Here is a 15,488-nt window from a genome sequence, read left to right as displayed (position 1 = left end):
CAGAGCCACATGTGTTTGAGGTGTACGGACAGAGCCGTGTGTGTACAAGTGTACGGAGTGAAGCTGCGTGTGTATGGAGCAGAGCCGCGTGTGAACGAGGTGCATGCAGGGGAGCTGAGTGTGTGCGAGGTGTACGGAGCAGAGCCATGCATGCACGAGGTGTATGGAGCGAAGCCGTGTGTGTACAAGGTGTACAGAGCGGAGCGTGTGTGAGGTGTACGGAGCAGAGCCGTGTGTACGAGGTGTACGGAGTGGAGCTGCGTGTGTATGAAGCAGAGCCGTGTGTGTATGTGGTGTACGGAGCGGAGCCGCGCGCATATGAGGTGTATGGAGCGGAGCCACGTGCGTACGAGATGTACAGAGTGGAGCCGCGTGCGTACGAGGTGTACGGTGTGGAGCCTCGTGCATGCAAAATGTAGAGCTGAGCCATGTGTTTATGGAGCTGAGCAGAGCTGTGTGTATACAGGATGTAAGGAGCTGAGTCGCGTGTGTATGGAGCTGAGCCGCGTGTGTACGGAGCTGAGCCGCGTGTGTACGGAGTGGAGTCGCGGGTGTACGGAGTGGAGCTGCATGTGTACGAGGTGTATGGAGCAAAGCCACATGTGCACAAGGTTTACGGAGTAGAACCATGTGTGTACGTGTACAGAGCGTGGCCATATGTGTACAAGGTGTACGGAGCAGAGCCGCATTTGTATGAGGTTTACGGAGTGGAGCCATGTGTGTGCACGAGGTGTACGGAGCGGAGCCATGTGCGTATGAGGCATACAAAGCCGAGGCATGTGTGTATGAGGTCTGCCGAGCCATGTGTGTACAAGGTGTATGGTGGGGAGCATTTATACCTCCCAATCGTCCCGGATCCAGCAGGATAGTCCCAATTTTGAGTCTGCCCCACTGCACCGGCCGGGAAGTTACTGTTCCCACGGACACAGGAGTACATGGTGGAGCCCCGAGGAGCACTTTAAAATTCACACAGAAGTGACGTGCTGGAAGCTGACCGGAAATGAGGTAATTTCGGGAGGAGATTGTGACGGAACCATGGAGGCACTTCAGGGAATGCTTCAGATCCATCACCGTGTCCGCCTCCGACAGCGTGGACAGCCGGATCGCTTTGGAATCGGGGATGCCGGCAATGTGAGCGGATCATGATATATCCTGCACCGGGAGGCTCAGGTGGGCACTACAATGGTATATTTATAGAATCTTTCTCTCTCTGTTTCTTTCTTTCCCCTCTTCCTTTCTCTCTCTCCATTCTTTCTTTCCACTCTTTCTCTCTCTGTGTTCTTTCTTCCCCTCTTTCTCTCTCTAATCTTTCTTTCTCTCTGTTCTTCCTTTCTCTCTCTCACTGTTCTCTCTCAGTTCTTTCTTTCCCCTCTTTCTTTTTTCTCTCTCTGTTCTTTCTTCCCCCTCTTTATTTCTCTCTCCCTCTGTTATTTCTTCCCCCTTTCTTTTTTTTTCTCTCTTTGTTCTTTTTTTCTGTCCACTCTCTATCTCTATTCTTTTTATTTCTTTCTTCTTTCTTTCTCTCTGGTCTTTCTTTCTCTCTCCCTCTCTGTTCTTTCTTTCCCCTCTTTCTTTTTTTCTCTCTTTTTTTTGTCCTCTTTTTCTTTCATTCTATCTGTTCTGTCTTTTTCTGTTTCTTTCTTTCCCCTCTTTCTTTCTCTCTCTGTTCTTTCTTTACCCTCTTTCTCTCTCTGTTCTTTCTTTCTCTCTCTCTCTGTTCTATCTCTGTGCCAGTAGTGAGGGGAAATAATGGCGGGAATGTCACTGACTGAGGAGAAGTCTCCATGTAGCGTCTGCACTCCGGATATCATGTGACCCCTGACTCCTCCCCTCCTGTGACCTCATCACAGGTCCTGTGCGCACAGAGCAGCCATATATGTGGAGTGCGGCTCTGCGGGTGGAGGTAAGTGCTGGAGGCTCCATTATTCTCTATGTGGAGTGCGGCTCTGCGGATGGAGGTCGGTGCTGGAGGCTCCATTATTCTCTATGTGGAGTGCGGCTCTGCGGGTGGAGGTCAGTGCTGGAGGCTCCATTATTCTCTATGTGGAGTGCGGCTCTGCGGGTGGAGGTCGGTGCCGGAGGCGCCATTATTCTCTATGTGGAGTGCGGCTCTGCAGGTGGAGGTCGGTGCCGGAGGCTCCATTATTCTCTATGTGGAGTGAGGCTCTGTGGGTGGAGGTCGGTGCTGGAGATTCCCCGTTACTAAGCAAGGGGGGCATTAACTCCTTCAGCACTGAGGAGACTCTTTTGGGGTTTTTGTTGCCACTTTATACTTTATGTACTAGATACATACGACCCAACTATGGAAGACAGGAAGTGAGGAAACGGATTGTTCTCATAGTACAGGGCCCCTTTCTTGGCCCCCACACAGTGTAATGCCCCCATTATGCCCCTTATTCAGTATAGATGATGCCCCCACAGTGTAATGCCTCCATTATGCCCCTTATGCAGTATATATGATGCCCCCACACAGTGTAATGCCCCCATTATGTCCCTTATGCAGTATATATGATGCCCCCACACAGTGTAATGCCCCCATTATGCCCCTTATGCAGTATATATGATGCCCCCACACAGTGTAATGCCCCCATTATGCCCCTTATGCAGTATACATGATGCCCCCACACAGTGTAATGCCCCCATTATGCCCCTAATGCAGTATATATGATGCCCCCACACAGTGTAATGCCCCCATTATGTCCCTTATGCAGTATATATGATGCCCCCACACAGTGTAATGCCCCCATTATGCCCCTTATGCAGTATATATGATGCCCCCACACAGTGTAATGCCCCCATTATGCCCCTTATGCAGTATATATGATGCCCTCACACAGTATAATGCCCCCATTATGCACCTTATGCAGTATATATGATGTCCCCACACAGTGTAATGCCCCCATTATGTCCCTTATGCAGTATATATGATGCCCCCACACAGTGTAATGCCCCCATTATGCCCCTTATGCAGTATATATGATGCCCCCCACACAGTGTAATGCCCCCATTATGCCCCTTATGCAGTATGTATGATGCCCCCACACAGTGTAATGCCCTCATTATGCCCCTTATGCAGTATATATGATGCCCCCCACACAGTGTAATGCCCCCATTATGCCCCTTATGCAGTATGTATGATGCCCCCACACAGTGTAATGCCCCCATTATGCCCCTTATGCAGTATGTATGATGCCCCCACACAGTGTAATGCCCCCATTATGCCCCTTATGCAGTATATATGATGCCCCCGCACAGTGTAAAGCCCCCATTATGCCCCTTATGCAGTATATATGATGCCCCCACACAGTGTAATGCCCCCATTATGCCCCTTATGCAGTATATATGATGCCCCCCACACAGTGTAATGCCCCCATTATGCCCCTTATGCAGTATGTATGATGCCCCCACACAGTGTAATGCCCCCATTATGCCCCTTATGCAGTATATATGATGCCCCCACACAGTGTAATGCCCCCATTATGTCCCTTATGCAGTATATATGATGCCCCCACACATTGTAATGCCCCCATTATGCCCCTTATGCAGTATATATGATGCCCCCACACAGTGTAATGCCCCCATTATGCCCCTTATGCAGTATATATGATGCCCCCACACAGTATAATGCCCCCATTATGCACCTTATGCAGTATATATGATGTCCCCACACAGTGTAATGCCCCCATTATGTCCCTTATGCAGTATATATGATGCCCCCACACAGTGTAATGCCCCCATTATGCCCCTTATGCAGTATATATGATGCCCCCCACACAGTGTAATGCCCCCATTATGCCCCTTATGCAGTATGTATGATGCCCCCACACAGTGTAAGGCCCCTTATGCAGTATATATGATGCCCCCGCACAGTGTAAAGCCCCCATTATGCCCCTTATGCAGTATATATGATGCCCCCACACAGTGTAAAGCCCCCATTATGCCCCTTATGCAGTATATATGATGCCCCCATACAGTGTAAAGCCCCCATTATGCCCCTGTAAGCAGATGACCGGATACAACATACAGACAAACCGTAAGTAACCAATATAATTATTTATTTCCCTGATAATGGGAATTGTGACCATTATGGCAACAGTGAATAATGCAAAACAGGGTGATTACGAGGTGAAATCTACAATATCAGATATACAATGAATTCTCCTGCTCACTCTCACTGTAATAACAGCCTTTAACTATATGCTACTTTAGCTACTGACAAGGGTGATTTTACTGACACATATGGTCGACAATACTGTCTATTCTGTGAACACAGGTCATAGTGGGGTCTCCACCTTTTCCCGTTAGGCCATAAGTCCTCCTAACTTAGTCTATCATGGCTCGCTGGGCCGCCTTCACTTCAGCTTTCACCTTGTCTGTTGTACTACCCTGGACCAACACCTGTACTGACGTCAGTGCTGGAAGCAATGGCCCGGCTCACACGTGCCTCCTGATCTTTACTTCAGGCGTATACTACTGAGCGGAATCTCCTCACAGATCACTGGCACATCCGTCACTTTTATTAGAAGTAATAAGAGCTGGGACTCTGCTCTTGCCTGGCATAGTCTTGACTTATGGATATGGGACGGACCCCCACTCATCTTAAAACCACCATAACTACAGTAAACCTAGGCACTAGAATAAATACACAACACATTATTTTGGTTGTCAAAATGGCCACAGCTTTATTTAAATCACAGGATTAAAACAATCACAGTAGGAGTCAGGTGAAGTGCTAGTACATTGGGATTCACAAGTACTGTGATATCCCAACTGTCTGACATACAGAACCAGGACAGACAGCCATAAAGGGGCGGCATGCACTGGGGGCCATTCAAGCAGAGCCAGTAAACTTTCAGGGCACTAATGACCCTATTATCCTCACTCCTGTGCTTAACCACTGTGCCCTCCCCTGATTGACGTTACCATTACAACGTCCTTGAGGCTGGCCACCAGAGCCGAGTCTGTTCACCACCATGAGGTTTTACATCCTCTATTAGTTAAAATGAGTCCACCTTAACTTGTCTGCAACTTCCACCTGACTCCTAAACTGCCACCAGAGAGGCCATTTGACACCTTAAATGGACTCGACCCCCATCAACCATGCCTAATAAAGCATACTTTGTTTTCTTCTCCCCTCCAGCCGCTGTTCCTGGCTCAGAAGAGCCAATTTATTCTGTAGGCATGCAAAATATGATTGCCATGACTCCAGGGACTTTACCCTAACAGGGTCCTATAAAATATAAATGCTTCTGAGACCAGGGGGCCATACCATGATGGTCACCCCTCCATACCAGGGGGCCATACCCGAGATGGTTACCAACTCCACACCAGGGGGCCATACACGAGATGGTTACCCTCCACACCAGGGGGCCATACCTGAGATGATTACCCCTCAAAACCAGGGTGCCATACCTGAAGTGGTTACCCTTCCAAACCCAGGGGGGGTCATACTGTGATGAACACCCCCCAAATCAGAGGTCCATACTTAATATGGTTATCCCTACTGACCAATTTATAAATAACTTCAAGGATCCACTAAAAGGAAAACAGATAACTGTGTTTTTTTTTTAATTTTTAATTCATGTTCTTATTAAAATAAACATAAAATAAACATCAAAGCATAAATAACAGTAGCACGCTGGGGGGAGTCCTTGAAGCTCCCAAATCTGGTGATTACCAAACATAAAATGTACCAACAATTACTCCCAGCCGTTACCCCACTAGATCGGGAGCACCATAGCCACAAGGGTTCCAATGTTCACTTGAATTTCCTTGGGATCCGACAAACCCTTGCCAAAACTCCCCTCCACCTTTCACCAGGTCCAGAACCATATTAACTTCCAAAAAGAGGAATCCATATCCCAATGGATCCCCCAGACCAATTCCTAACCAACTTCAAGGACCCCCCCAACCACCAGGCTCCAGGTAATCCACTCAGACCTGTGCTATCCGCCATCTTAAGTAACATAAAATAAGCCCATAAGCACTTGGTGGGTATACGCCGATCCCTTTTTTTTTTTTAATTATTATTCACACCTTTATTAAAACAAACATACAATAAAACATCAAAGCATAAATAACATTAACATGCTGATAGGAGTCATTGACGCTCCCAAAATCTGGTGATTACCAAACATTAAGTCAACATAAAATGTACCAACAATTACTCCCAGCCGTTACCCCACTAGCTCGGGAGCACCATAACCACAAGGGTTCCAATGTTCACTTGAATTTCCTGGGGATCCGACAAACCCTTGCCGAAACTCCCCTCCACCTTTCACCAGATCCAGAACCATATTAAGTTCCGAAAGGAGGAAACCATATCCCAATGCATCCCCCAGACCATATTTAACAAACTTCAAGGACCCCTCCAACTGCACAAGATGTGGGATAAGTGAGGGTGAAAACCATGCAGGTTTACAACTAAGGTATACAACAGGTTAATAATGGAAAATATCCCATCGTAAGGTCCAGAAATTGACAGAGATGGGCAATGCTGTGTTATATACTGTAACAATAAATGAGAAGCCGCCTGCTCCTCTACAGCAGTTACAGACTCTAATCACCAGCTGCGCATAAATGGTAAGAAATATGTAGGTCTAATATAAGCTGCCTGCAGCCATAGGTGTGTGAGCAGAAAACTGCAAGTTCTGTATCCCAGTCACTCTACTACATACAACAGACAAGAGACAGGGCTGAAAACTGGGCCCATGCTGTGTCCTCCAGAGCAATGTGCAGCCTCACACTAGGAGTGCCCACTCACTGCCCGCCATGTGCTGAGTTATTAGTGCCCACTCACTGCCCGCCATGTGCTGAGTTATTAGTGCCCACTCACTGCCCGCCATGTGCTGAGTTATTAGTGCCCACTCACTGCCCGCCATGTGCTGAGTTATTAGTTCCCACTCACTGCCCTCCATGTGCTGAGTTATTAGTGCCCACTCACCGCCCGCCATGTGCTGAGTTATTAATGCCCACTCACTGCCCGCCATGCGCTGAGTTATTACTGCCCACTCAAATGTGCCGAGTTACTCCACGATTATTTATTTTACACATGATAAAACATTCAGGCCTGTGCTATCCACCATCTTAGGTAATATAAAATAAGCTCTTGGTGGGTATACTCTGATCATGCAACATATGAGGGAGACAATATACAGAAAGAGGATGGATATATCCGGCAGGACAACATGTAACATAAGAGGACTAAAGGCAGCAATAGCTACAGAAATAAAGCACTAAGCTGGAATTCATGTCCAGATTATATGTACAGCCAGGAAAATGACCTGGAGACACAGGATGTCTATACCCAGCATGATCCGTATATAGCAGAGTGAGGAGTGATATCATGTATGCAGACCTGTGGTACAGGTTAAGTATACAGCACAGGAATAGAGCCTTTACACATATACCACATATAGTGAGTAACCTGGTTACACGGGATCTGCACACCCAGCCTCACAGTATGTAACAGAGATGAGGTCACATACAGATCATCAGACTCCATCACTGGGAAGGGGGGATAATCAGCACACAGCAGGGTCAGTATACAGTGCACTGACATGAAGTGCAGCCTCTCATCATCATACATAAACCATCCCCCGACTGCTCCTCTCACCAGTGTCTCTAATACATATGACTGCCCAGCTCCACCATAGTAATGGCAGACACTGTGTCCCTGCTCTGTCCTATCATACATAAACCATCCCCCGACTGCTCCTCTCACCAGTGTCTCTAATACATGTGACTGTCCACCTCCACCATAGTAATGGCAGACACTGTGTCCCTGCTCTGTCCTATCATACATATACCATCCCCCGACTGCTCCTCTCACCAGTGTCTCTAATACATGTGACTGTCCAGCTCCACCATAGTAATGGCAGACACTGTGTCCCTGCTCTGTCCTATCATACATAAACCATCCCCCGACTGCTCCTCTCACCAGTGTCTCTAATACATGTGACTGTCCACCTCCACCATAGTAATGGCAGACACTGTGTCCCTGCTCTGTCCTATCATACATAAACCATCCCCCGACTGCTCCTCTCACCAGTGTCTCTAATACATGTGACTGTCCACCTCCACCATAGTAATGGCAGACACTGTGTCCCTGCTCTGTCCTATCATACATATACCATCCCCCGACTGCTCTCACCAGTGTCTCTAATACATGTGACTGTCCACCTCCACCATAGTAATGGCAGACACTGTGTCCCTGCTCTGTCCTATCATACATAAACCATCCCCCGACTGCTCCTCTCACCAGTGTCTCTAATACATGTGACTGCCCAGCTCCACCATAGTAATGGCAGACACTGTGTCCCTGCTCTGTCCTATCATACATAAACCATCCCCCGACTGCTCCTCTCACCAGTGTCTCTAATACATGTGACTGCCCAGCTCCACCATAGTAATGGCAGACACTGTGTCCCTGCTCTGTCCTATCATACATATACCATCCCCCGACTGCTCCTCTCACCAGTGTCTCTAATACATGTGACTGCCCAGCTCCACCATAGTAATGGCAGACACTGTGTCCCTGCTCTGTCCTATCATACATATACCATCCCTCGACTGCTCCTCTCACCAGTGTCTCTAATACATGTGACTGCCCAGCTCCACCATAGTAATGGCAGACACTGTGTCCCTGCTCTATCCTATCATACATATACCATCCCCCGACTGCTCCTCTCACCAGTGTCTCTAATACATGTGACTGTCCACCTCCACCATAGTAATGGCAGACACTGTGTCCCTGCTCTGTCCTATCATACATATACCATCCCCCGACTGCTCCTCTCCCCAGTGTCTCTAATACATGTGACTGCCCAGCTCCACCATAGTAATGGCAGACACTGTGTCCCTGCTCTGTCCTATCATACATATACCATCCCCCGACTGCTCCTCTCACCAGTGTCTCTAATACATGTGACTGCCCAGCTCCACCATAGTAATGGCAGACACTGTGTCCCTGCTCTGTCCTATCATACATATACCATCCCTCGACTGCTCCTCTCACCAGTGTCTCTAATACATGTGACTGCCCAGCTCCACCATAGTAATGGCAGACACTGTGTCCCTGCTCTGTCCTATCATACATATACCATCCCCCGACTGCTCCTCTCACCAGTGTCTCTAATACATGTGACTGCCCAGCTCCACCATAGTAATGGCAGACACTGTGTCCCTGCTCTGTCCTATCATACATAAACCATCCCCGACTGCTCCTCTCACCAGTGTCTCTAATACATGTGACAGTCCACCTCCACCATAGTAATGGCAGACACTGTGTCCCTGCTCTGTCCTATCATACATAAACCATCCCCCGACTGCTCCTCTCACCAGTGTCTCTAATACATGTGACAGTCCACCTCCACCACAGTAATGGCAGACACTGTGTCCCTGCTCTGTCCTATCATACATATACCATCCCCCGACTGCTCCTCTCACCAATGTCTCTAATACATGTGACTGCCCAGCTCCACCATAGTAATGGCAGACACTGTGTCCCTGCTCTGTCCTATCATACATAAACCATCCCCGACTGCTCCTCTCACCAGTGTCTCTAATACATGTGACTGCCCAGCTCCACCATAGTAATGGCAGACACTGTGTCCCTGCTCTGTCCTATCATACATAAACCATCCCCCGACTGCTCCTCTCACCAGTGTCTCTAATACATGTGACTGTCCAGCTCCACCACAGTAATGGCAGACACTGTGTCCCTGCTCTGTCCTATCATACATAAACCATCCCCCGACTGCTCCTCTCACCAGTGTCTCTAATGCATGTGACTGCCCACCTCCACCATAGTAATGGCAGACACTGTGTCCCTGCTCTGTCCTATCATACATATACCATCCCCCGACTGCTCCTCTCACCAGTGTCTCTAATACATGTGACTGTCCACCTCCACCATAGTAATGGCAGACACTGTATGCGTCCCTGCTCTGTCCTATCATACATATACCATCCCCCGACTGCTCCTCTCACCAGTGTCTCTAATACATGTGACTGTCCACCTCCACCATAGTAATGGCAGACACTGTATGCGTCCCTGCTCTGTCCTATCATACATATACCCAGAACTCATGAAGACTCTGTATAATACAGCAGTAATGTGGTATATCAGAAATGTCTGCAGGGAGGTAAAAAGCTGCCTCTGCAATAAGTGAGGGAACATGGCAGCTACATGCATTTCTGAGGTAATCTTGATCCCAGATATGATGTAGGAGCTGATACTACCCTAGTACACACTACACCATGTCTGAGGTGAATGCAGAGTAGTATCTGAAACATGTCTGCAGGGAGGTCACACGGAAGCTCACAGTCTGTGAGGAAAATGTAGCATGCACATGAGGGACATGGCAGCTCCATGAATTGCTGAGGTAATAGTGATCCCATACATAATGTAGGAGCTGATACTACACTGGTACATGATGTCTGAGGTGAATGTGTTCCTATCATCTGTAAATGTGAGGTGATAACCCCAGTATTATACTCCCTGACACTGCAGACATACTTCCTCCTGTTCATCCTGTGTAAGAAAGAGGGAGAGAGACAAATTCTATATAAGCCCCACCCTCCTCACAGTAACCCCCCAGGCACAGACATACTGTGCTTCTTACTCTGAAAGCAACATCACTCTTGCTTAAAATCTATACCACTATACAAAAAAGCTGCAGGAGTAAAAGTCCACCCATCCCCAAGTCATGTCCTCCTCCACCTATGGCTCCAGTGGTTTCTGGACTCTGGGTCTTAACCGGCACAGGTCAGGCTCTCAGGCCTTGACAGGCATAGTCTGTACTCCAGGTCTTGACCAGTGCAGGTCTGGTTCTCGGGCCTTGACTCTGGGACTCGTGTGGTGCCACCTGGGTTCTGCCGCCACAACAGCTGCCTCGGGCACTTTAACATGGCCTGGTACCTCAGATTTGTCCCTGGCACCCGTTTTTGCTTGGTGCCAAATCTGATCTAGCTTTGGGAGCTATGGCCTTTATAATAACAGTAAACTGCATCATCAAGGTAACCTGACCTGGGGAACTATCTAGACTCTTTCTTCCTGAAACACTCCCTCTTCCCATTGATTCCGTAGGGTCCCATCTGGATGGCAGATGGCAGTCTTGTTGTACAAATGCTGCACAGCCCTGAGGATTTGTTCTTCTTATGACACTCCTTTTTACACCAAGTTTCTACAGTACTGACATCTCTCACACAATTTCCACAGTATCACTATATATATATATATCACCCCACACATAGTATAATCTCACAGTACCAAAGTTCCCTCCACACACAGTATAATCTCACAGTACCACCATCCCACCACACAGGATAAACTCACAGTACCACAGTATAATGTTTCCATAGTACCATCATCCCACCACACACAGTATAATTGTCACGGTATTGTCATGGTATGTCTGGCTCTGCATGACGCGACCCGACGATCGGTCAGTCACAAAACCACAAGACAGACAAGGGGACACCGGGGAAACAATTACAACGGTGGGCCCTATAATAGGGAATGGGGAAGTGAACACCTCCTGCACTCCCTATGGAAGAGCCCTGAACTCTCCTCATGTTCCCTATACAGGTTCTTTCAACCAGTCGCCGACCAGGATACCTCAGTCCCTCACTTGCCTTGCACCTATCCCTTACTAGGGAACTGGCAAGTGCGGACACTGGTCCTCACCGCTGTACTAGTGGAACACCAGGGAAAACAGCAGACAGGGAAAAACAAACAATTTAGCTTTCTCTGCTTCCAATGCTCCTGAGGCAGCAGAGTACAGCACCCGAACACAGCTTCCAGCAGAAACACCAAGGCTCCAGATAAGCTGCTACAGCACTGCTCCAAATAGCTCCTCTCTTCTCAAAGGTTGACCAGTATTACCAACAGGGAGCAGCAGCAGCTGACGACCTTTTATAGGAAGGAGGGGGGTCACCACCTGCTGACTAATTAAACATGTAGTAACACCAGTGGTCACCGGGGGAAAAAACCCAGCAGCCGACCAACTACAGTTGTAGTAACACCAGCAGCCACCGGGGGCAAACCTCCATATTAATCCCCGAGGCCAGAAGGAAAAAGGTTCATATAAGAGAGTCCAGACTCTGCCACAGATCCAAAAATGGATCGTGACAATAATGTTCTCACAATACCGCCATCCCCGTACATACAAATTAAGAGAACAGTATATGCACACAAATAGGGATCACCATACACTAATATAGTCAAAAATCAAATTTTATTATAGTGAACACAACAAGCAAACACTTAGTTTAAAAACAATTAAAATGTCTGAACTCACAGACACACATAGACAAACAAAAACAATGGGTCATGTTAATAGACAGTTAAATACTGTGGGCCCCAGAATTAACCATGTAATCAAATAACAAATATCTACTGAATTTCAATATCTGGGATCTAACACCACAGGTTAACAATCCCAATCTTATTCATTGTCATAATATCATGGTGTTAATACAAATATACCAGAATATCTACATATCAAATCCTATAGGGACATAAGCAGTCCCGACAGCTTGCTTTGTAACAACATTCACTATTATTTGTTAGCCATTAAGGCTGAGTTCACACTATGTTTGACGAGTGTGACCAACCTGTCAATCAGTTCTCCAAGCGATGCTACAGATCGCTTGGAAAACGCTAGCATTTTGCAAGCTAATTACGCTTGCAAAATGCTAGTTTTTCCACGGGAAAATCGCGGGAATTTAAAATGCGATTTTCCCGCGGACTGGAATTCCGGAATTCTCGCGGTAATTTCCGCGAGAGTTCCAGTACGTGTGCACTTAGCCTTAAAGGTATCATACCCACAAGATTCCTATTTTGTTTCTCTCACTGAGAGCACTTTATATATTTAAGTCCTATAGGGAAACACTGTGATTGCATAAGGGATACACAGGCAAAATAAATGCCATGTGTATGCATCAAATTCTCAACATGTTACCACTAAATCAAATACAAGAAAATAGGAACAACATAACCCCTTTACACTGACCTTGAGAAAGACACTTCATAGTGTCGATACGCGTGGGTCTGGGGGTCCCATACAATTTAACCATTGGTCTGCTTGTCCTCAGAAACCAGGTGATATCATGTTATGGAAAGGGGTTACGTTGTCCCTATTTTCTTGTATTTGATTTAGTGGTAACATGTTGAGAATTTGATGCATACACATGGCATTTATTTTGCCTGTGTATATACCCCTTATGCAATCACAGTGTTTCCCTATAGGACTTGATATGTAGATATTCTGGTATATTTGTATTAACACCATGATATTATGACCATGAATAAGATTGGGATTGTTAACCTGTGGTGTTAGATCCCAGATATTGAAATTCAGTAGATATTTGTTATTTGATTAAATGGTTAATTCTGGGGCCCACAGTATTTAACTGTCTATTAACATGACCCATTGTTTTTGTTTGTCTATGTGTGTCTGTGAGTTCAGACATTTTAATTGTTTTTAAACTAAGTGTTTGCTTGTTGTGTTCACTATAATAAAATTTGATTTTTGACTATATTTGTGTATGGTGATCCCTATTTGTGTGCATATACTTTTCTCTTAATTTGTTACTGTGTTAATTTATTTATATGCACTAGGTGATCCCACCTGAGTATATATTGTGGATGGTGCCCATTTATCCCTTTAGTCAGATCCCCGTACATACAGTTGCGGCCAAAAGTATTGACACCCCTGCAATTCTGTCAGATAATACTCAGTTTCTTCCTGAAAATGATTGCAAACACAAATTCTTTGGTATTATTATCTTCATTTAATTTGTCTTAAATGAATAAACACAAATAGAATTGTCCTAAAGCCAAATTGGATATAATTCCACACCAAACATAAAAAAGAGGGTGGACAAAAGTATTGGCACTGTTCGAAAAATCATGTGATGCTTCTCTAATTTGTGTAATTAACAGCACCTGTAACTTACCTGTGGCACCTAACAGGTGTTGGCAATAACTAAATCACACTTGCAGCCAGTTGACATGGATTAAAGTTAACTCAGCCTCTGTCCTGTGTCCTTGTGTGTACCACATTGAGCATGGAGAAAAGAAAGAAGACCAAAGAACTGTCTGAGGACTTGAGAAACCAAATTGTGAGGAAGCATGAGCAATCTCAAGGCTACAAGTCCATCTCCAAAGACCAGAATGTTCCTGTGTCTACCGTGCGCAGTGTCATCAAGAAGTTTCAAGCCCATGGCGCTGTGGCTAACATCCCTAGATGCGGACGGAAAAGAAAAATTGACAAGAGATTTCAACGCAAGATTGTGCGGATGTTGGATAAAGAACCTCGACTAACATCCAAACAAGTTCAAGCTGCCCTGCAGTCCGAGGGTACAACAGTGTCAACCCGTACTATCCATCGGCGTCTCAATGAAAAGGGACTGTATGGTAGGAGACCCAGGAAGACCCCACTTCTTACCCCGAGACATAAAAAGCTAGGCTGGAGTTTGCCAAAACTTACTTGAAAAAGCCTAAAACATTTTGGAAGAATGTTCTCTGGTCAGATGAGACAAAAGTAGAGCTTTTTGGGAAAAGGCATCAACATAGAGTTTACAGGAGAAAAAAAGAGGCATTCAAAGAAAAGAACACGGTCCCTACAGTCAAACATGGCAGAGGTTCCCTGATGTTTTGGGGTTGCTTTGCTGCCTCTGGCACTGGACTGCTTGACCGTATGCATGGCATTATGAAGTCTGAAGACTACCAACAAATTTTGAAGCATAATATAGGGCCCAGTGTGAGAAAGCTGGGTCTCCCTCAGAGGTCATGGGTCTTCCAGCAGGACAATGACCTAAAACACACTTCAAAAAGCACTAGAAAATGGTTTGAGAGAAAGCACAGGAGACTTCTAAGGTGGCCAGCAATGAGTCCAAACCTGAATCCCATACAAAACCTGTGGAGAGATCTAAAAATGGCAGTTTGGAGAAGGCACCCTTCAAATATCAGGGACCTGGAGCAGTTTGCCAAAGAAGAATGGTCTAAAAATCCAGCAGAGCATTGTAAGAAACTCATTGATGGTTACCGGAAGCGGTTGGTCGCAGTTATTTTGGCTAAAGGTTGTGCAACCAAGTATTAGGCTGAGGGTGCCAATACTTTTATCTGGCCCATTTTTGGAGTTTTGTGTGAAATGATCAATGTTTTGCTTTTTGCTTCATTCTCTTTTGTGTTTTTTCAATTAAGACAAATTAAATGAAGATTATAATACCAAAGAATTTGTGTTTGCAATCATTTTCAGGAAGAAACTGAGTATTATCTGACAGAATTGCAGGGGTGTCAATACTTTTGGCCACAACTGTAGTATAATGTTCCCACAATAGCAGGTTCCCATTCACACAGGATAATGTTTCCACAGGACTGGCATCCCCCTCACACATAGCATAATGTTCCAACAGTACTGCCTTCCCCTCACTTTCTAATGTTCCCACAGTACTGCCCCCTACATGCACAATATGGTTCC

The 15,488-nt window shown here is 46.2% G+C and overlaps 2 protein-coding genes across 3 annotated transcripts in view; both read left to right on the top strand.

Annotated features, from left to right (window-relative positions):
- Nucleotides 1-15,488, top strand: part of LOC141047167 (uncharacterized) — a 549,720-nt gene that overhangs the window by 104,432 nt on the left and 429,800 nt on the right. The window lies entirely within an intron of this gene.
- Nucleotides 1,813-15,488, top strand: part of LOC141047079 (oocyte zinc finger protein XlCOF8.4-like) — a 37,093-nt gene continuing 23,417 nt past the window's right edge. Inside the window, exon 1 of one of the 2 annotated variants that reach the window (XM_073542024.1) lies at nt 1,813-1,903. In XM_073542024.1, coding sequence (XP_073398125.1) covers nt 1,877-1,903 — 27 coding nt within the window. In that variant the 5' untranslated portion in view covers nt 1,813-1,876. The other variant, XM_073542023.1, reaches the window with a different exon arrangement.

The sequence above is a fragment of the Dendrobates tinctorius genome, unplaced genomic scaffold, assembly GCF_039654945.1.
Source record: "Dendrobates tinctorius isolate UK_male_01 unplaced genomic scaffold, ASM3965494v1 ptg000126l, whole genome shotgun sequence".
Classification (NCBI taxonomy): Eukaryota; Metazoa; Chordata; class Amphibia; order Anura; family Dendrobatidae; genus Dendrobates; species Dendrobates tinctorius.
The sequence above is the reverse complement of the archived record's forward strand: the minus strand, read 5'-3'. Positions and strand labels throughout refer to the sequence as shown.